The 21,007-nt window shown below is 38.2% G+C and overlaps 1 protein-coding gene across 12 annotated transcripts in view; it reads right to left on the bottom strand.

Moving 5' to 3' along the window:
* Positions 1-21,007, bottom strand: part of RBM20 (RNA binding motif protein 20) — a gene marked incomplete at its 5' end in the record, with an annotated part of 111,355 nt that overhangs the window by 23,047 nt on the left and 67,301 nt on the right. For 9 of the 12 annotated variants that reach the window (XM_083616550.1, XM_083616548.1, XM_083616539.1 and 6 more), the window contains 2 exons: positions 79-140; positions 2,427-3,564. In XM_083616550.1, coding sequence (XP_083472676.1) covers positions 79-140; positions 2,427-3,564 — 1,200 coding nt within the window. Of the gene's footprint in view, positions 1-78; positions 141-2,426; positions 3,565-6,067; positions 6,444-6,638; positions 6,684-15,794; positions 15,987-21,007 lie in introns of those variants that run through there. The other 3 variants (XM_083616547.1, XM_083616540.1, XM_083616546.1) reach the window with 3 other exon arrangements.

The raw sequence follows: 21,007 nt of genomic DNA, 5'->3' as shown, positions 1-21,007 counted from the left end.
GCATGTACAAGAAACTAAATAAAACAGTAATATAAGTCACAAAGCAGGCACAAAATTGTTTCTTTACTTAACACTCACTTCTCTGAGAAAGCAATGCATTTTTGAATGTGAAGATTTCCTTTAATATGCTGATCCCAGTCCTACGTAAAAATAGTGAGAAAATATAATAAAATCGTGGGAAAATAGAAGAAAACACGTGCAGCAGCATTTGCTATAATAGGCCATATGAATGGCTGTATTAGAAGTTTCCGGGGATTTTTGTTTTTGTAGAAAATTCCATACTATTCCAAAATTTGACATGAAATTACTCCAGATGAAACAAATCTGACCCACTTAAACTCTGCAAACATGCACTATGCAAGTATCGAGGCCCATAAATTCCTAGCCATAGCTGGAGTCCACAAACTGCCAAGCCCTACTACTGTGCTCCTTCCAGTGACTCTACTGTGGCTGAATTAAGCTGTTCCAACAGCTGCTGGAATTGCTCATCCCATTCACAGCAGTATCATTGGAGGAACACTGAAACAGGACAGGATGTTTTCTGAACCCCTACTCTGGATGGGGGGTTTATATGTGAAGGAGCCATATCTGATCCACCTAAATCCATCCCACTTCAGTCTTGCTGGTGCTCAGTTGTAGGTTCATTCTGTCCCATTTTCTTATTTATTTATTTATTTCATTTGAAATCACAAGGTGGTGTACAATAAAGAATATATTAAAATCACAGTATGTATTAAAGCAGCAGTCAATACCTCAGGGTAGACATACAATTAACAAATGCAGCAACTAATGGACAGCAAGGTGCAAACATCATTCACTCATTAATTCATTTTATGCTTATTTTTTGAAAGAATACACAAGAAGTCTACATTTAAATGGTGTGTATTTTGTACACGCTTGTAACATAAACTGCACAATTTTCAATGCATTCATTTGTAAAATAAACATTTTGTGTCACATAATATATTGCTTTCATGCATATTTCTGTGCAGTGAAACTGCATCTCAACTGCATCTGAAGAAGTGTATAGTCAGACTGGGAGTTACATTCTTATCCACAAGCAAATTACGAGCACTAGATCAGGTTGAGCAACTGTAAAAGAGCAAACCAGACAAATTCCTCCTCCATGCCTATCTGCACAGTGCCCTACAGTGCAGCAGAACTGGTACTCAGGCTTTTTGTTTTTAATTGCAAAATATAAGAACCAAAAAAGCCGGGTGACAAGAAATCTCCTGACTGCAATATTTCTGTTTTTTAAAAGGATTATATAAGGGAGGTTGAGTAAAATTAATGTAGCGAAAATTTCTGAAGTGCCGAATATACTTTGAGTGCCCACAAATGTTTTTTAAAAATATTTATTTCAATGTATGTGACATTTAAAAACAAACTAAAAAAAAATCTTTGTTCATTTACCAAAATTTCCAATAAGGAGAGTTTTTGACAACAAAGATGAAAAATATATCAACCCTGAGATATGATTCTTTTCTTAACATGTCAAATTATGTATTTATTGATGATAATAATATTAATTTCTTACCTATCTGTCACCTTAAGGTATCACGGAAGGTTACAACATTAAAAACAGTTTATTTCTCACCATATGAGGAACAATCTGACATAAATCACTTACAAATATGAATCAGGCTCCAAATACATATTACCTGAGGATAAGAAACTGGTACCAGAAGCTGGTAGATTACTACAGTACCATGGCAAGATGGGAAGCTAGGTTGGGACAGACATTTCTCTTACCAAGTTTTGTTCTAAAGGATACACTTTTCCTAACACCAGAAATGTAACTCCATTAGTATTAATATTTTCTTATGGAGGAAGTTCATCATTTCACAAAAACAGCCATCTTGTAAAATAAAATAACATGGCCTTACTTGTGACAACTGGATGAGAGCAGAACCTAGCTATTGCAGAATCGTGCTTAATTTATCTACTATTTTAATATCTGCTCTTCGTGAAGCAGTCTGACAAATCATTGAAATACTACAGCTCTTCTCCCCAAAGTGCTTCAGATATAAGGAAAGTTCTACATTTATAATCCATCTGTGTGTATAATAAATTTCCTCAGTGTACAACTAACAGAATGTTTTAAAGCATATTTAGCTTGAAGCAAGCCCTGCTAATTTTAATGGCTAAATCTTTTTAGGATTGTAGCTTTTGGGTGATATTTAACAAAGTTTTACTCAGAGAAACTTATTGAAATGAATGGACACAACATAGTAGCGGTCATTCATTTCAGTGGGTCTGCTCTTGAGTAAACTTGTAAGACCCATGTAACAACCCACAAATACACAGATTTAAAAAATCTAATAAACTCAACAGTTACACAACTTATATCAGGAATGCCTTGGAGTTAATTTAATGAAACACACTTCCAAGTACTAGAAAGATGTCCAGTTCTCCCCAAGACGTACCTTTAGATCAAAGACCTTCTTATCGCATAAGGTGCAGATGTGAGGGAAGCAAACAGGTGCTATACTATGAAAGTCATTTAGCTCATGAGACTGAAGAGGTCTCACTGACAAATCTGCTTCCTGCTTCTGTCTCATTCGTGAGTTGCTGAAATTCTGCTTACTGCTTTTGGTTCTGCTGAAAGGAAGTGGAGCGCCAGCACTGAACTTTGTGTCAGGCGTTGGTTCTTCAGGGTTGTAGAGATCGTTTCTTATTTCATATGGGGCACTTGTTGATGGCCACATGCTGGCATTGGGCATGGTGTCAGGCTTATTTTGGCTAGGGAAAATAGAAGGATTTTCCCACTGCTTTGTTTCTGTTTCATGTATTACAGAACCCGCCTCGCCTTTTTGATTTATAATCTGATGAGAATTATGTGGATCAGCAGCAAAAGTCAAAGTCTGTACACCAGCTGTATGCTGGCCTTTAGAACTCACTCCATAAAAGTCTTTCTGAAATCCTGGATGGTTGTCATGCTTACCAAAATGACCATCATAGGTTCCAACTCCAGAAGAAGTTGGGACTGAATGAGACGCAGTGGTCACAAAGCCATGCTGGCTGCACTGTTCTGTATCAGAGGGAAATACTTGTTTACCATAGTCATAAAATCCACCTGTAGCAGAGGAGATGCCAGACTTATTTAGTCCCATAACTACAGCCTGTTGTCCAGCTGTCTGAGATATTACACCTCCAAAAGGATTTATGACAACAGCATTTGGGTTTTGATTTTGAAGGTTATTTACAGGCCCCAGAGTTCCACTCGGTACTGCCAAAGCGGGGTTTTGTGCTGGAAAATGTATTCCACCAGGTGGGAATCTAGAGTTGGTAACTCCAGGCCCTCCAACATGTCCCTGAGGAGCGTTAAACATGGATGGATGTCTTAATTGGTTGAACAGAGGCTGAGACATGGCCACTTTGGAGAGAACTTGATTCAGGACAGTCGCAGCTGCTGTGTTGTTGGTGACTGCTGTCTGAGCCAATTTTAGCCTGTGCAGGGTAAGCTGGGCTTGCAGCTGAGCAAGCTGAAGACCTGCAGGAGAAGGAAGCAGAGGATTCGGGGTGCTGACAGAGAACAGATTCTTGTCCAGAAGCTTGGCAGCACTGCAAAACAACAGGCAATAGTTTTAGTTTAAATTAGTAATTTAACAGTAGACCCTTGTCACCATGACTAAGTGGTAAGATGCTACCCATGATATCTATCCTTGCTAAACCCCTGGAAGGAAGGAAAGTGATTTATGACATACTATTAACCCAGCCCGTCCCCTAATGTGTCTGGAACTATATTCATTTCAGTTATGATGCTAAAGGCAGATCAGTGTTTCAAAGATTTAAAAAGAGGCTTATGTTCATTTGGGACCCAAGCCAAAAAACTATGTGAAGGTCAATGGAAGGACTTCATTGAATCCAGTGGGTTTTCTTATAAGCCCATTACTGAGCAGTTAATAGATGGGCGCTTTCCTTGTAACAAATAAGCCAGTGAAAATTAAATTTGCCAAGTATAAGAAGCCAGTCAGTGCAGGTCAGCTTTCACCAACCTGGTGTCCTCCAGATGTTGTTGGACTACAAGCATAGCTGTCAACTTTTCCCTTTTTTAAAGGGAAATTCCCTTATTCCGAATAGGATTCCTCGCAAGAAAAGGGAAAAGTTGACAGCTATGACAACAAGTCCCATCAGTCCCAGCAATATTAAGCTAAATGGGTCAATGGTATGACTCAGAAGGTAGCTTCCTAGTTTCTTAAGGTACCAGATATTCATTGCTACTGCACAAGCAGAATTGTCACTGTTTCCAATGTATGCTCAGGCAGGAAGGGGAAATACACATGACAAAAATTACAAAAACGGTGTTAAAACGACAGAGAGCAAATATAGAGCTTTAGTTTTAGCACTGCTGGGTGTTAGAGTAGATTATGTTCGGGGTCCCTCCCAACTCTACAATTCTATTACTGTATTCTATAATCTAGGGCTAGTGTAAAGTGCCATTGATTAAGGCATGGCTGTGGATTGAAGGGGCAAGTGTCCTTCCCTGTGCCAACCATGTGCAACTCACATGACTGTTTCCCTGTTTCAGGCAACCTGCCCAACAGCATGTTCCAGTGGTGTATCTGAGATGTTCTGCCAGTATTATCTGCAATGGCAGTGATGTATCAGGTGTTCTGCCAGTCCAGTGAGGCTTCTGCCAAGTCCTTTTAGCCCTTCAACTATAGGCTATTGTGTTTAGGATTATGCCTTAAGGCTTTGAAGGATCAGCATTTGCTTATTAGACTAATTCAGACACCACTCTTACTTTTAAAAATCCCAGAGCAGTTTACAAATCACACCCAAATATACAATAGAGTAAATTAAAACCATAAAATCATATTCATCCTTAAAACAGCTAGTAAACACGTCCATTGACTACTAGATTAGAAACATGATAATGATTTTTTCCAGGAATGCAACTACTGACCACTCTTCACTAACCCTCCCCACCCAAGGGCATTTTGGAGATGGGCTTCTGGTTTAGGATTATTGGTCAACTTGGGTTCAAGGGACTGAGAATGAACACCTTGAAAATATAGGCATGGCAAATTGTTTCATTGTTTGCTATTACTGTAATTACTATAAGCATATAGAATAGGAATGGCTTTCTGGCAAAAGTTATTTACAAACAGATGTTTATTTTAACCAACTTTATTAGTTTAATTATTGTTCTCATGAAATGCATATTTGTAGGGAAAATTTACTCAAAGTATACAAAGAATTCACAATATAACATTTATGTGTGTGTTTCATTTAAAATAGGAAGTTGATCTGACATATTTTGGAGGGGAAATTGATAGCAGTTGAGTGTCAAGTGAGGAACTGATGGAACACAAATGACTATCCTTTGTCATTCCAACCAAGTTACATATCTCCAAATCCAAGATATCTAGCTTATACTATTATTGTAAGTTACACTCTGTGAGCAATACATTCTATTGTTCAAACGATGGCAGTTAGATGCAGAGGAATGAGTACAGCTGCTTTTCATATCTGCAACATTGTTTGTTGGATTTTACACTGTTAACTGCCTCATTGACTTGTGCCATAAATAATCAGCATGCTTCAAATGGTTGTTCTCCGTTTCCACAATTAGTTACACTACTTATAATGCTGAAATGAACAAGAATGATGAGCCAAACAACCAAACGTGGATTTCAAAAGCAAATTTGATTGTAACTTTCCTGTCCTCCTTCATCTGCACTTCTGCTATCATTAATACTGGCAGATGAAAATTTAAACCATTTACTAAACAGGATTGCCAGATCTTCACTCAGATATGGCACTTATCTCTTTCAGAGTTCTATAGTGAGGAGAGGACGTAGCCATTAGGCTTTCATCCTTGCTATCCCACTGTCCCCTTTACCCCTTCACAGATGATGAAAAACTAGAAATCTGTTTCTAGGGAAATAATTAAAAGGTCAACTTCAGGCATGGTAAGGAACCAGTTAAGAAATCAGCTAATTGAAACAACGAATTTCAATAATGGCAGTGCCTGGAAAAAGAAAGCAGCTGCTTAAAAAAGTATTGAACTATTGATGATTGAAAGTTGAACACAATTTGTACTGAATGGGACTTACGGTACTTCTGAGAAAATATGAGCTGTCCTATGGGTAATACAGTGCAATGTGTCATATGGAACTGCAATTTCAATTCTGCTTTCAACTGATTGAAGAGTACCAACTGGAAGAATAATGGCTTAACAGTGGTAAAGGGAGCTGGTGTAGTAAGGAGCTTCACTGATGAGCAATGAACCGATTAAATAACACCACACTGGAAAATGACATGATTATGAGGAAAGGAATATTTCACACCCAACATACAAAATCTGGACTAGAAAGAGGGTATATTTATTGCCAGAAAAATAAAAAAATAAAAACTCAAGTTGGTACAAATGATTTGTAATGCAGTTATGCAACTTCGTATCAGTTGAACATGCTCTAAATAACTGGCTTCACTTTATTTATTTATTTATTTATTTATTTATTTATTTATTTATTTATTTTAATAAATGAATGAATGAATGAATAAATAAATAAATAAATAATATTTTCCTTTCACAGACACCCCACCGCTTAGCATTTCAACTGATTTCATGAGAGTTTAACCTTAAGACTTGCTTACAAATAATATACTTCACATTCATAAACACCAACTTGTTTCTGCTTGGGCCAAGGCTTTCTCCCATCAACCCACCCAACCTATAAAAACTAATGTCAAGATTTGAGAGTGTTCAGCTTTACAAGATTCAAGCCATTATGTACCAAACCTTAGCGTCCCAACATATGTGATTTGATCAGAAACTCCCATGCATGTCATTACTCCTACTAGAGAATTAGGCACACTCATGCCGAATTATATGCTATGAAAGATAGACTGTGTAGCTGGCATCTGGAATGCTACATTTTATACTTTGCTATGTGGGTATCACAACAATTACAACTATTGTTTTATTCCTTATCCATATTCTGCTAATCATACCAAATGTTTTTTAGGCAACTTGACTCAAATGTGTGTTAATGAACATGAAATAGTAATTTCAATTTTAAAAGTGGAGTTTGAATTACCTTTTAATTCCTTATTATTTTAGAAGAGCAAATAGTGTTTCTTTAATTTGACCAAACGAAAGTGCATGCATTAGCAGGCACAACTCAGACTAGTTCAACAGCTGCAGTGGCAGTCTAAAACTTTCTACTATCTGTGAGATTCATGGAATGGGCACCTGAGAGATACAGTAAAATCATTCATCTCTTCTGCATGCTGTCATAGTAAGTCTTGAATGCACCAGGGGCTTTCCACACCATAAATAAATAAACCAGTTAATCTGAGAGGGCTGATCCATCCCTAAGGACATTGTTTTAGAATACCAAAATTTCATTACAGGAGCAAAATGAACAACTCAGCGGGTAAGGATAGTGTGAAGATCCAGCTTCAGTTGCTAAAGCAAATACGAGTCTGCTTAGTAGCAGAACAGAAGGTGAGGTTGTGTCCCTGTGGCAAAATGTTTGGGTTGTTTTGTGCAGCTGTTTTAGAGTACAAGTGACCTTTGCAGCACCCAGACTTTGGAATTCCCTAACTAGGAAGGGTTTGTTTTTGCTTGTTTCCTATGTAATGGCCTTGTGCCACAGCCTTGAGAGGCTGAATTTTATTTTATTTTGCTTTTTTGCTGTCCCTCCAAGTGTGGAAGCTATTTTATGGGACTAGTCTTTGTTCGATATATAAAAGAAGTCCCCAGCACAGACAACACAGCTTCTTTTTTAAAAAAATGCATGAGGTGGGGAAATACATTTTAGTCTGTAACAGGTACGAAGTTTAAGGTTAGACTTAGACTACTTAGCAAAAGGCCTAGATCAGACTATTGAGAGATGGGTAGCAGCAGGACAGGAAGGGGATTTCCTTGGGGTGTTTGTTTCATCTCCTTGTAGCTCACATTAGTTGTGGAAAAATTGAACAATATGTCATACAGAAAACTGCAAGAGGGAAGTGGATAGGAATCTGGAGAGATGAGAAAGGCTGGATTTAAAGTAAGCCTGCTGAAATGAACATTTTGTGATTAGTATTATTTCAGGCTTATAGTTGTCTATTGCCATTTTCATTCTGTCATCATCATGATTAATATTGACGCAACCATTTTTCGAAATACTAAAAATATGAAAAATCAATATGGCTTGGGCCCAAACTACCTGAAAGATTGTATTTCCCTATACAAACCTGCTAAGATCCTTGGGTGAGCAACTTCTCTTGGATGCATCAATCATAGAAGCACAGAGTGACGCAAGAGACAGCCTTTTCTGTGGCTGCTCCCATATTGTGGCATTTTCTCCCAGGAGGTTAGACTAGCTCCCTCTTTCCACTGCAGACGTCTGATCTCCCTGGAGACCAAGAGTTGTGACAACAGACTGCTCTGCCTCCTTTCTTTTAGCAAATGTTTTGTGCCACTGGGGAAATGGCAATTCTGTATTGATTTTGTTTTGTTTTGGATGTTGTATGTGATGCCAATAAAAGGTTTTACGAATATGGAATACGAATATGGAGCTCCCTCTTTGTTATCTGTCTGCTGGCAGCTTAAGACCTTTTAATTCCGACAGACCTTTGAAAATTAAGCTGCAGATGATGCTGATCACTAGGCTGCTGTTAGGGGAAACTGTTTTTAATTGCTGGTTCTAAATGTGTTTGGATATGTTTTAATTATTGCTTTTAGCTAGTTTTTATTATTTTGTATTTTATAATGTTGTTTTATTATTTTATATTTTAAAATGTTGTAAGCCACTTTGAATTCCAATTTAAGAGAAAGGTGGGATATAAATTTATTAAATAAACAACTAATTGCATTTTGGAAAATTGTGGATGTATTTCTTTTGATACATACCACACAACCAGTGCAGCTGAGTCACCCCACCACTTCTGCCGCCATTAACATTCAAGAACCTATAGTTGTTTATGGTAAGTTATCTAGATCTCTGGATTAGTAAAGTAATCCCTTCTGTGAAAGTGATGAAAAGCTAAGCAGAAAATATGCCCCTTCAAACATTCAAATAATCTGATGATTGCTTATTCAAAGCCAAAATAAATAGCAAATTAAGTAGTTGTGCATGTGCTTTAAAAAACTATATTTCTATTTTTAGAAACAAAACATCTTTGAATAACATTTGTAGAATGATTGACTTCAACTGGTGGGCTGACCATTAGGTAACAGAATATTAAATTAGTCTGCAACCTAGTTGTCTTGCAAACCACACTGTAACTATGATAGTAGGCATTGCATTTAATTAATTATCCCTTTAAACCAGAGCTTTCCAAACGGTGTGGCACAACACGCTAGTGTGTTGGCTGCAGTGTGTAGGTATGTTGCGCGTCCTGGGGCTGGAAAGGGGTTAGTTTAACCTCCAGTTTGCTAGTAAAACTGAATTACTGTGTTGCGAAATGTTGCAAAACTGAATTACTGTGTCATGAAATGATGCTTGTCTAAAAAGTGTGTCACCAACATGAAAAGCTCTGCTTTAAACAAATATGAAGAAAGGATCAGAGGAATCAGGTTTTTGGCTGATTTATATTCTACAGCCTTTTAAATGTGTTTGTGGGAAGGGGAGAGGTTGTAGTTTTAACTATTTACTTGTGTTTTTACCTTGTCTTTTATGATATGAACCTCCCAGAGATTTTGTGATGAAGGGCAGTATATAAAATGAATGAATGGGAATCAAGCCTTACATCCAATAATTCACTATCAGCAGGTGTGTTTGGAATTTTCACAGGGAGTCTAATCAGATTCCCAAACCAGTGACAGCCTATAACGCCAAACTTTTACATATTTCTGCAAGGAAGGGTCTGAAAGGTAAACTGAAAACTAGTTCCACAATAAGGATTAGGAGGTGATGGCAGTTAACACTGTACGAAGTACTTGTACATAAATCCGCTGGCTAACGCAGATGGTAATGTTTAACTATCATGGACATAGCACTAATTTTAACAACATGCTATCTATTCAACACACCACTTCAAAAATTGGCAGCATCTCATTTTTTCCTCTCTCTGAGCAAAGTCTACTTCCTAGCCAGTGAATGATGCTGATATGGTGCCAACTGTGGAAATACTACACTTAATCCAGACCATCCTATTCTTATGATTATTAGGGTGCTGTTGTTTTAAGTTAACACAGATCTTAGTATTTTGGATATGTGGGATGTCTCATTCCTTAAAAATGACGGATGATAAGTCACTGGCTTCCCTACCCATTCTCCCTACTACATGACTATGGATATTGCTATAAGGAATTTTACCCACAGTTGGCTCTGCATTGCAGGCTGTGGGCTTTTTTCCTCCTCTATGCATGACTATGATTTGTTCTTTAACAATAATAGAGTAAATCGCTCTATGATTTTGGTCCCATTATACAGTTTTAACTTTATTCCTTACAAGGAAGGTATTGGGACAAATATATATAAGTGGGGGTGGAAACCCTGGTCCCCAATGGAGATCCTCTTCAGCGATCCTGCCATTTTGCTTCTTAGTCCAGGTCCAGCGCAGGGTCTGGCGTGCCAGCTATATCTCCAGGTTCACAGGTTGCTTATAGAGGAGTGGACTCAATATGCCAGGCGTTCTTATCAGCATTGTGCTAGTAAGGGGGGGGGGTTGCATTTGCCAGCAGGTAGGCTGCCTGATGGTGGAATCCTTGCACTGCCAAACTCAATGAGCTGCAATAACCTTAACTGTTTATCCTATGTGTAGTCTTTGCTCCTGGAAAATGAACTCTATGATGCTGGCACAATAAAATACCAACAGCAGTACTATTAACAAAGTTTTTAAAAGCTGACTGGATTTCAATTGTTGTTAAAAGTTCTGGTAAACAGAACAGTCTGAGCCTGGTTTCTCGGGGAAAACAAAACAAATGAGCAAAGTAAATTTGCCTAGAGAGGGAATTTCACATAAAACGTACTTTCACTGGTGGCTACACACATGACCTCTGAAGCCAGAGGCACTCAGAGAAGGCTCTCAAATGAAAAAACCCCAATTGTTGGGCAGGTTTATATGGAAGAAAGCACTTCTTTAGAAACCCTGGCCCCACAACATTAAGGGCTTTCTGGTAAAAATCAACACCTTCTATTGTGCCTGGATACAAACTGGAATCCAGTGACATTCATTAACTACTGGGGAAATATGTTATTCATGACAGTTCCTGATTAACAACTACAAATTAACAATTTCTAATTCTTTTTACAGACAGCTCCATATTTAGCACACTGTAATGATAAAGTATAGCTATCCATTAGCAATACTGTAGCTCAGTAGTAGGCAACCTAAGGCCCATGGGCCACAAGCGGCCCACGGGGGTCGTTTAACTGGCCCACAAGCTACCCCCGAACCGAGCAACCCGCTCGGTGAGTCCCCACACGCTATGCTAAACTGGCACAGCACAGATGGGTACTCGCTTCCGCAGTGCCAGAAATAGTGTCTGCACATGCTCAGACGCTGAAAATCACGTCTGTGCAGATGCTGGAAATCGTGTCTGTGCAGACACAGATTCTGGAAATCGTGGCTAGAAGTATCTCTGCTGGAGTGAACTGGCCCAGGCGAGATAAACCTTGCCGACCCCTGTTGTAGCTGCTGCAATAGTGTTTGGTGTTTTATGAAATTGCTCATTTGCCACTGCCCAAAACAGCCACCTGTGCACCTAGACTTATTGAAGCAGATGAAATACCTAGGCCCCTAATCTTTCTTTTTCCACTCTCTAAACTGTTAAGCATACTTTTTGTACAGTTTAAGTACAGGGAAAAATCAGGCTCTAGTTAAAATATTATATAGAAAATTTAGCCCCTTATTATGTCCGAACCAGAACTACATGCTTCCAAGAAACTGAGAAACATGCAGATTCTGAAGCAATTACAGATAATGGAAAATATGTTTAAGCTGTCATTCTATGGGCCCTCTAGTTCATCTTCACATTCATCCGCTCCTCTCGACCCCCGGCCAGAGGCCCAAACACTTAGCTTTCTTTTGTTTTTTAAAGTCAATGGGACATCTATAAGAAAAGTTAGAAAGCAAAATGTGGAGGCAACAGTATACAGTGGTACCTCAGGTTACATACGCTTCAGGTTACATACGCTTCAGGTTACAGACTCTGCTAACCCAGAAATAGTGCTTCAGGTTAAGAACTTTGCTTCAGGATGAGAACAGAAATCGGGCTCCGGTGGCGTGGCACCAGCAGGAGGCCCCATTAGCTAAAGTGGTGCTTCAAGTTAAGAACAGTTTCAGGTTAAGTACGGACCTCCGGAACGAATTAAGTACTTAACCTGAGATACCACTGTAAAGCTTATTAGGTAAATACAGAGGCCCAACTGTTGTTAGGGACACTTAGTCACCTAAGTTTTACTTAAAGCAGACATATTGAAATTAACATAACTAAATTAAGTTCATTGATTTCAGTAGGTCTACTCTGAGTAAAACTTATATGAATTCCACCTTAATTTCAGCTGTGAAGGAATGTGAGACATTTCCTGCTAAAGAGATTCACTCCCTTCCAACAGGAGCAGCTTGCAGCAACACATACACAAGTCCAGGAACATACTGAATGAAACTGTGTGCCTTTAACAGCTGTGCAGCTGGCACAAATTAAAGAAGCAAGGCTTTTCTGGTCTGGAAATACAATTATAGGGAAAGCTTCACCAGTTGACATTCTGTCTGCCAGGCATCTTATTATTTGTGACCCATGATTTTTCATCACAACAGCTTGCAACATTCTGAATGCTAGGGGGGGAAATGCTGAGGAAGAACTTTTTATGAACTAAAAAGTTCATTTGGATAAACTTGAGCTGAACCAGTTCCTTTTATAAAAGGAAAAAACTGGAACTAGTTCCTTGTGGACAAGATGAACTTGAAATAGAACAAACTACTTTTTAGAAACGAACTTTCAAAGCATGGCTCAGATGTGTATTTACCTTTACAATTTACTATGGGTTCAGTTCTATAGATGGAGAAGCTTGAAAGCTGGGGGCCAAACTACATGGTGCATTAGTTATTAACTGAGAATGGGATACCTACAAGAAGCCTTGGGAGCTATATAAAATGAGGCTGTGAGTGCATGTGATTCCCAAGCCACATGTTTCCTACCTGTTTGTTAGTGGGTGTTTAAATATCATGCTTTTGACTCTTTCCTAACAAAAACCAGCCAAGTGATGTTCAGGGCTGCAGAGAAGGGGGGTTAAATCTTTGCTGCCAAAAATACTCCCTAAGTCTGCTATTTGCACATATTTGCTCTTCAGGGGCAAATAGCAGATTTAGCAGGAAAACAGCGTATTCTGTTCAGTGGCTGCTTTTTGCCACAGAAGAGGCTAGTCCAGTCACAAACAAGATGTTTAAATATGCTACTAACATATATAATACACTACAATGTTAAATTAAAAATTGGCTACTGCTTGGCAGACTGCTGTCTTGCTTGGTCTGTGGCTTCATATAGCTGGTGAGCAGCTAGTGGCAGCCATGAACTGAGACTCAGGATGTAGCTGATGCCTAGCAGAGACTAGGGGCAGTAAACAAGAAGACCAGTGCTAGCTGAGACTAAGAGAGCTGGTGGGGTGGGGGAGCAGTCTTCCTACCTTTAAGCTGCAAATCATCTGTCTGCCTCACAGTTCCAGTAATTCTAAGGAGTAGTGCAGTGAACTGAACTCAGAGGATACATGCTTGTCATCCCTAGTCAACTCTTTTCTCCTAGGCTGATGGGAAGCAAGCATCAGGCTGTTTCTTTTCAGCATAACTTTCAGCTCTTGGGACCTGTGGTTTAGTCAGCAATGTCAGATAATTCTGTTGGATATGGAAATGTGAGCAAAAATTGCCCACAATTTGCATGTTCATCTAAAGCCATGAATGGAAATCGCACAAGTGAATATGAGCGATATTTACTATTACTGTTTCTGTAGTCCGCAAATGATAGATAAATACAGTGGTGCCTCACAAGACGAAATTAATTCGTTCCGCGAGTCTTTTCGTCTTGCGATGTTTTTCGTCTTGCGAAGCACGGTCAGTCGCAACTGCACCTCTTCAAGCGGTTTTTTAAAAAAAGGAAACAAACTCGCAAGACGTTTTTGTCTTGCGAAGCAAGCCCATAGGGAAAATCATCTTGCGAAGCAACTCAAAAAACGAAAAACTATTTCGTCTTGCGAGTTTTTCGTCTTCCGAGGCATTCGTCTTGCGAGGTACCACTGTAAATACATTATTATCTGCATTGTTTTTGACATTTCCCTTCCCTAGAAATTAAATATAGAATAAATTGCATTAGTTTTGGCCTTCACAAATAGTGAGATGAATAATGAGGGTTTTAATCGAAGCCAAATTGTAGTGGAAGGGAAACAGTGTTGACTTTGACAAACACAGGATGGGATGGAAATCCCTGCCTCCTTACATCCCTAGGTTTGGGGTGGGGGTTAAAAACTAGCTTTCCTGCATATGCCAAGGGTCTCTCTCTCTAAGGGAAACCCCTTCAGATCAGTAAATGCAAACCTTACTAGTGACTGAAACTGTGTTAGCGACTGTGTTTTTTGATTAAGCAAGTGTTTTTAAAATGTTCAAATCTGCCTGCTGCGAGTATAGAAACAAAACAAATACACTATTGTACAGCTAAATAAAAAATAGCACCTGTTCCAGTGCTGTCCCGGTACAAAGTACATAAATATAATTCACTGCAACTAACCATAAAATAAAATAAACCACATAAACATGTACTAGCAATACTAAAAAATGAACCCATCAATTTTTTATGAAATAGGTATCATAAATTTTAAAACATTTATTATACTGATATGTTCTCCCATTCCAGCTTTCATTGTTAACTACATGTAGATGAGATTCTGAAATATTACCGTTTTGTGTTGTTTATGTTATTTTTGTGCCATTATTATTATTATTATTATTATTATTATTACTATTATTATTACTATTATATTTCCTTGAGATATAAATGTGGAAGGTTAATAACTACTACTACTAATAAAAATGTTTGCAGTTGCTGCTAGCAAAAATGATAACTGAGTATAATATGTTGAAAAGTAGACCTGAATTTTGTTCAAAATATCAAATTCCATAGAGTTGCGTGGGAAAGCAGCAGAAAGAGAAAGTAGCAAAAGGTTATTACCCAAACTCTATCGCTCCAAAGAATTTTAGGTGAATATTGGTATTCCTTTATATTATGAAAATGCTGAAAAAAGTTTGGAAATGTATCAGTATTCCTATTAATCTAACATTAGATTAAATGCATTTATTTTTGCTGTAGTATTATTCTAAAACTGTGATGCAGTATACTTTCAGTTATGAGCAGTTGTCCCATGGAAATAAATGAATTTTACGTATAACTGTATTTAAGTTTACACTGTTTGTTTTAAGAAACGCTTGAATCTTAAATATATAAGATTCAAATATTAATAAAAAGAAATATACTTGTTTATAATTTTATAAGATTTCATAACTCTTGTTTTCCAGAAATGAAACATGAAAATAACTTAGGCTCATGTTTTGTTATTCAGTTTCACTTTTCTCAAATAGTTCGATGCCCAGTGCCTAAATATCAACAAGTAAAATGTACACATAAAAACGCAATCCCTTGGTAATGTAACACATTTTTAAAATGTGACAGAATAATTTAACAGAACATTCAGTTGTTAACTTCTGTTGTAACACAAAGTTTTGTTTCAATTTAAATTATAAACCAATCAGACAATTTTATACTATAGTCACTACTGTACAGGGGGAAAGAACAACATTATGGAGATGATAGAAACCTGTTTCACTTCCATAACAGCAGACTGAATGACATAAGAGAATCTTACCTTTTGGAGCATACCAAAATGAAAATAATATATCGTTCTGATCATGAAAAAGGATAGTGAAGTAGTCATTTCTGGTGTTATACACAGTCTTGTAAAATTTCATTTACACGTTTTCCCTGCTTAAACAACACACACACACACACACACACACACACACACACACACACACAAACACACACACAGCTACATCCACGACTGGAAGATAGGTCACATGGCTCTGGGTGCCATTCTTATTGCATTACACATACTGAGTGTAAATGGCAAACAATATCAGTTGATGTTTATGCCATATGTTCCGTCTCCTCACATTATTACCACCACAGCAGAGACATAATTCAAAGAATCCTGAAGAGGAGAGGATATTCTAGTTTAATAGATTCTGCATAGCAAAAAGGAATCAGTTTGCTTTTGAATAGGAAAAAAACACTGGAATGAATAAACCTATGAAGCTTAAAAGCAAGCACTGGAACATTTACATTGTACTCGATCGGCCAAATTGTCACCCAAACGCAGTGTTACCAAATCTCATATTTTAATACCTTCATTTATATTTATACCTCATACAATATACTTGTACACCATACATTATTGAACACGTTTTGTATTATATTCCTAATACATTCAGAAAGTGGCAGGAGATGCCCCTACACTCAATAAATATTGTAGAAAAAATGAATACACTTGTGCTACTATCAGAATAAATATATATAACCAGTAAGCATATATATTACTGAAGCTCTAACTGGAATTACATAATTACTGACATTAAAAAACTTTAGTGTGAAATTTAGTATTATAATTCAAGTCTGAAAGAACAGGAATGATTGTTTCAATAGATAGGCTTGAAAAAGTAGCTTATTAAATTGCCCTGCTATTAAGATTTATTATAAAATAAATATTTTTAAAGAGTTAAACTTTACCTTTTATTTACGTAACAGACGAGTTCAAATATTCAGTTAACTACAATTTTTAGGCAGTGTGTGTGTGTGGGCTACGGGTTTTGCATATGAGGTTTTTTAAATAAAGCATATTGTTGCACCAATCAGATAATTTCTTTTACAATTAATTTTTTTGCAGTTCATCTGATTCATCTTTAAAAGATCCTAAGAAAGACATCTCTTTTCCAAATATCATTTAGTAAGCGTTGTTAATCTATGAATCTGTTGAACCATAGAGGGCATTTATTTGTAGTTTACTAAGTTTTTGTACCTTAGATAATCAAACTAAAAATATATTTGGAAGAAAACTCAATTTGCTAAAAATGCTTTCGTAACATTATAGATTTGCTCCAAGACTGACTTTTTGCTGTGTTTTATTTGTAACATCTCAAAAATATTTTCTTTAAAGAATTTAATGGCATGATTTAGGGCCGTCGTATCTCTATAGAAGCTCGCTTGAAGTTTAACTAAAATGGAGAGTCCTCAACAGATGGTCTTCCGTTGCATGAAACTTCAACAGTAGAAAATAGCCGAAAAGTCCAGAAAAAGCTATAGAAAGCTCCGTAACACATGTGTCAAAAAAATATATATGAACATGCTGGGCATATCCTATTAAGAGTACTAAAAACACATTACATACTATCGTTATCAAACCTCCACAATGAATCTGTTTCACGTAAAGTTTCCGAGAAGCGTGCGGAAATACATATGGTATGACTAGCCTAATAATCACAGTCGATTTCTAAATCCAACAACGAAACCAATCCTCACCAAAGTCTTGAGTATAACTAGCACCTGGATTCTGGGGTTCCTTTCGGTTCCAGCGACTCAGCCATCCTACAGCATGGGTCGATCTTGAGACCCGTTCTTTGCACAGACTAAATGTCCGTCTCCTACAAGTCAAGATGGACTGACGACAGAGTAAAGCAACCCAAATTAGTAAGATTCCTTCTACCTAGCGTACAGCCTGCTCCCAGTATTTTAAGTCTAGGGCAAGCAATATTCCAATTGCTTAGTCTTACGTTGTCCCCTATTACAGTCTAAAATTTAGTTTGTCATCCAACATTTTTATTTCACTCAGCACCTTGGGGAGAAACTGCCCCAAATAACAGCATTTCAATGAACCATGGCAAGCCTCACTCTTGTGGAATGTAATTTCCCACCCACCCCAATAAGGAATTTCAATTTAACCACCAAATATGGATTTCTTCCTTTCAAGAAAGCATTGCTCCCCATAAAATATAAAGAAGTATAATGCACCTTTCCCTTTGCTCATAGCTACAATTAAATGACCAAAATAAAGTCTTTTAAGGGTTCTTGCCTTATTTGACATCTGAAAATTAATCCAGTGGAGAGATGGATTTGTGATGGTACAGCCTTTCTGTACTTGATATGTAACATCAGGACTAGGAGCCATTTTACTGTTTTCAGATGGGAATTCTGGTCTAATCTCTAACCCACACTTGATCCATATAGATGGTCAACCATCTGTCTACATGCATGCCCAGCTGTTTGTGTAATAGGGTGTCTGAACAATCTGTAACTCAAGGGAATTCATAGACACATCTTAAATTGCACGGGTGTAAGAGAAAATCATTAAAACCATCTGTAGTGTGAAAAAATGCTAGAGAGAAACAAAGCATTAAATGGCAATGACTCCAGCAAAAATAATCAAGACAATAAAGTCCTCCTCTTTCTTATAGTGTGTGGTAGGAAAGGTAAAGGACCCCTGGGCAGAAGGTGACTATGGGGTTGTGGCGCTCATCTCGCTTTTCAGGCCGAGAGAGCCAGTGTTTGTCCAAAGACAGCTTTCTGGGTCATGTGGACAGCATGACTAAACTGCTTCTGGCGCAAACCAACACCGTGACGAGTGCAGGAGCGCACGAAAATGCTGTTTACTTTCCCACCGCTGTGGTACCTATTCATCTACTTGCAACTGGTAGGCTTTCGAACTGCTAGGTTGGCAGGATCTGGGTCAGAGCAACGGGATTCAAACCACTGACCTTCTGATCGGCAAGCCCAAGAGGCTCAGTAGTTTAGACCACAGCGCCACCCGCATCCAGTATGTGGTATATGCCTGTGATAATCTTCTCTTGAAGGAAAAGATAAAATACTATTGTTCTTGATCATTCCCACCTATTCTGTATCTTTTTGGGTGGAAGAATGAGGCAAGGAAAATGTCTAGGATAAATGTCAGAACTCAGGCGCTTAGGTCAAAGGCTATTTGGGCCTACATGGTAGCATTTTCAAATATACTTACACATTCAAGTTTGAGTGAGTTGACAGAGCTACACGTTTAATAAGGTTATAGTGATGTCAGAGCCACCATATAAGAGTGGTTTTGAAGCTACAAACTTATTGGAGATGGAACAGAATCTATTCCTTTCCAAGTAGCTTAATTAGACTTGTGATATTCATCACTGTTTTCCACTATTTTGATATAAACTTCCTGTTTCTGACTAAGGCTTTGTTCAAAGTTTAAACTATGGAATTTGCTCCCAAAAGATCACCACAAACTTGGATGGCTTGAAATGATTAGACAATATTTCATGCAGGATAAGGCTACCCACGGCTCTCTGCCACAGTGGCTATGTTCTACCTCCACTGTCAGGGGCACAATGTCCCTGAATACTAATTCTGAGAGTCACATGTGGGGAGACTGCTGTCACACTTATGTCCTCTTTGTGGGCTTTACATAGGCATCTATATGGCTGCTGTGAGAAGAGGATGCTGGACTAGAAGACATTTTGGTTTGATTTAGCAAAGCTCTTCTGTTCCTATGACAGATTATTGTAGATGCAGCCTGGCTAGTGGAGAATGGAGTGGACTTATTACTTCTTGTGATCTAGACACTAGACTTCTGTTTTTAGCAGCCACTTTGCAGCGCTGGCTCATGTTTAGCTTGTGATCAACTAAAACTAGATCTGTTTCACATGCACTAGTGCCAAGCCACGTCTCCTCCACCCTATACTTGTGCCTTTGATGCTTTGTACCTAAATGCAGAACTTTACAATTATGTTCATTTTATCATGCTTGCTTTAGCTCAGCATTCCTGCCTGCCAAGATCATTTTGAAACTTGATTCTGTATTTTATGGTGTCAGCTACCCCTCCCAGCTTTGGATCATCTGCAAATTTGAAAAGCATCCCTCGTACACATCTATACACTCTTCAACATTCAAGTAATTTATAAAACTGTCAAAGAGCATGGAGCCTAGCACAGACTGCTGTGATGATCCACTCTGTTTGGCACACTCTCCAAGGAAGACCTGGCCTGAAGGCAAGTCCAGCTGCAGCAACTTCTTGACTTTCTACACAACTGAACTAATACCAACAATGGATTCTTCCTAAAATTGTTTTTTGCATGGAAAATTTTTTGGGTGAGACCTCCTATTGTCGGTAATGCAAAAAAGGAATAATTGATTCTGTGGAGAGGTCAGAGGGAGAAGAATATTAGGAGTTGTGGGATGCTGAAGAGGCAACAGAATTTAGTGATCAAGGAGAGCTGGTGACAGGGAGCAGTTCAGACTCAGAGGCTGATGCAGAGGAGGTGGGGTAAGAGACTGCAACAGGAGTTTGCCTCTCCTGATGCAATTAGCTCCCCTTCTCCTTGTCTCCAAGGACATGCAGGATGATGTGTAAAGCAGAACAGAGATTAAAGGTTCCCAGACACAGTTGGAGGTTGCTTGGGGAACACCCAGCAGGGGCGGAGTCTTGGTAGAAGGTGAGCACCGTCAGTCCTGGCAACTGCTATAAAGGGGCAAGATCTGCTGGGAAGTGTTGCTGAGATGTATGACATTTTTTGTGAATAAAGGATTAACTGAACTGACAGACTCTGCCTCTTGTGTGCTAATCTGCATTTGAACCCAGATTTGACACAAGAGAACAACTCACCACCTGAAAGACTACCTTCAGCGACCAACTTGAGATTAATGTAGCTTGACATGATAATAAAGTATAACATGAGAAAAATCTCCTTTGCTCTGAGATTCTTTTGTACTGTATGTTTTTTTATTTTTGGTCTATTAATCGTAACAAATTGATTGATTGACTGACTTACATGCAGAACAGGATTAAAATTTCATTGGTAAAGAAAGGGAAATGATAGCAAGCTCATCAATCCTGCAGACAAAACTGTTGCAATGCATTATTTTAAAAAATTAAGCATGGTCCAACACTTTTCAAACCTCATTCAGCAGTAGACCTTTAAAGCTAGAATGTGCAACTTGCCAAACACAGAAACCCAAGATACTTCACCAGTTATAGTTCTGCTCTAT

This window comes from Podarcis filfolensis, assembly GCF_964270895.1.
Source record: "Podarcis filfolensis genome assembly, chromosome: 5".
In the NCBI taxonomy this organism is placed as follows: domain Eukaryota; kingdom Metazoa; phylum Chordata; class Lepidosauria; order Squamata; family Lacertidae; genus Podarcis; species Podarcis filfolensis.
The sequence above is the reverse complement of the archived record's forward strand: the minus strand, read 5'-3'. Positions and strand labels throughout refer to the sequence as shown.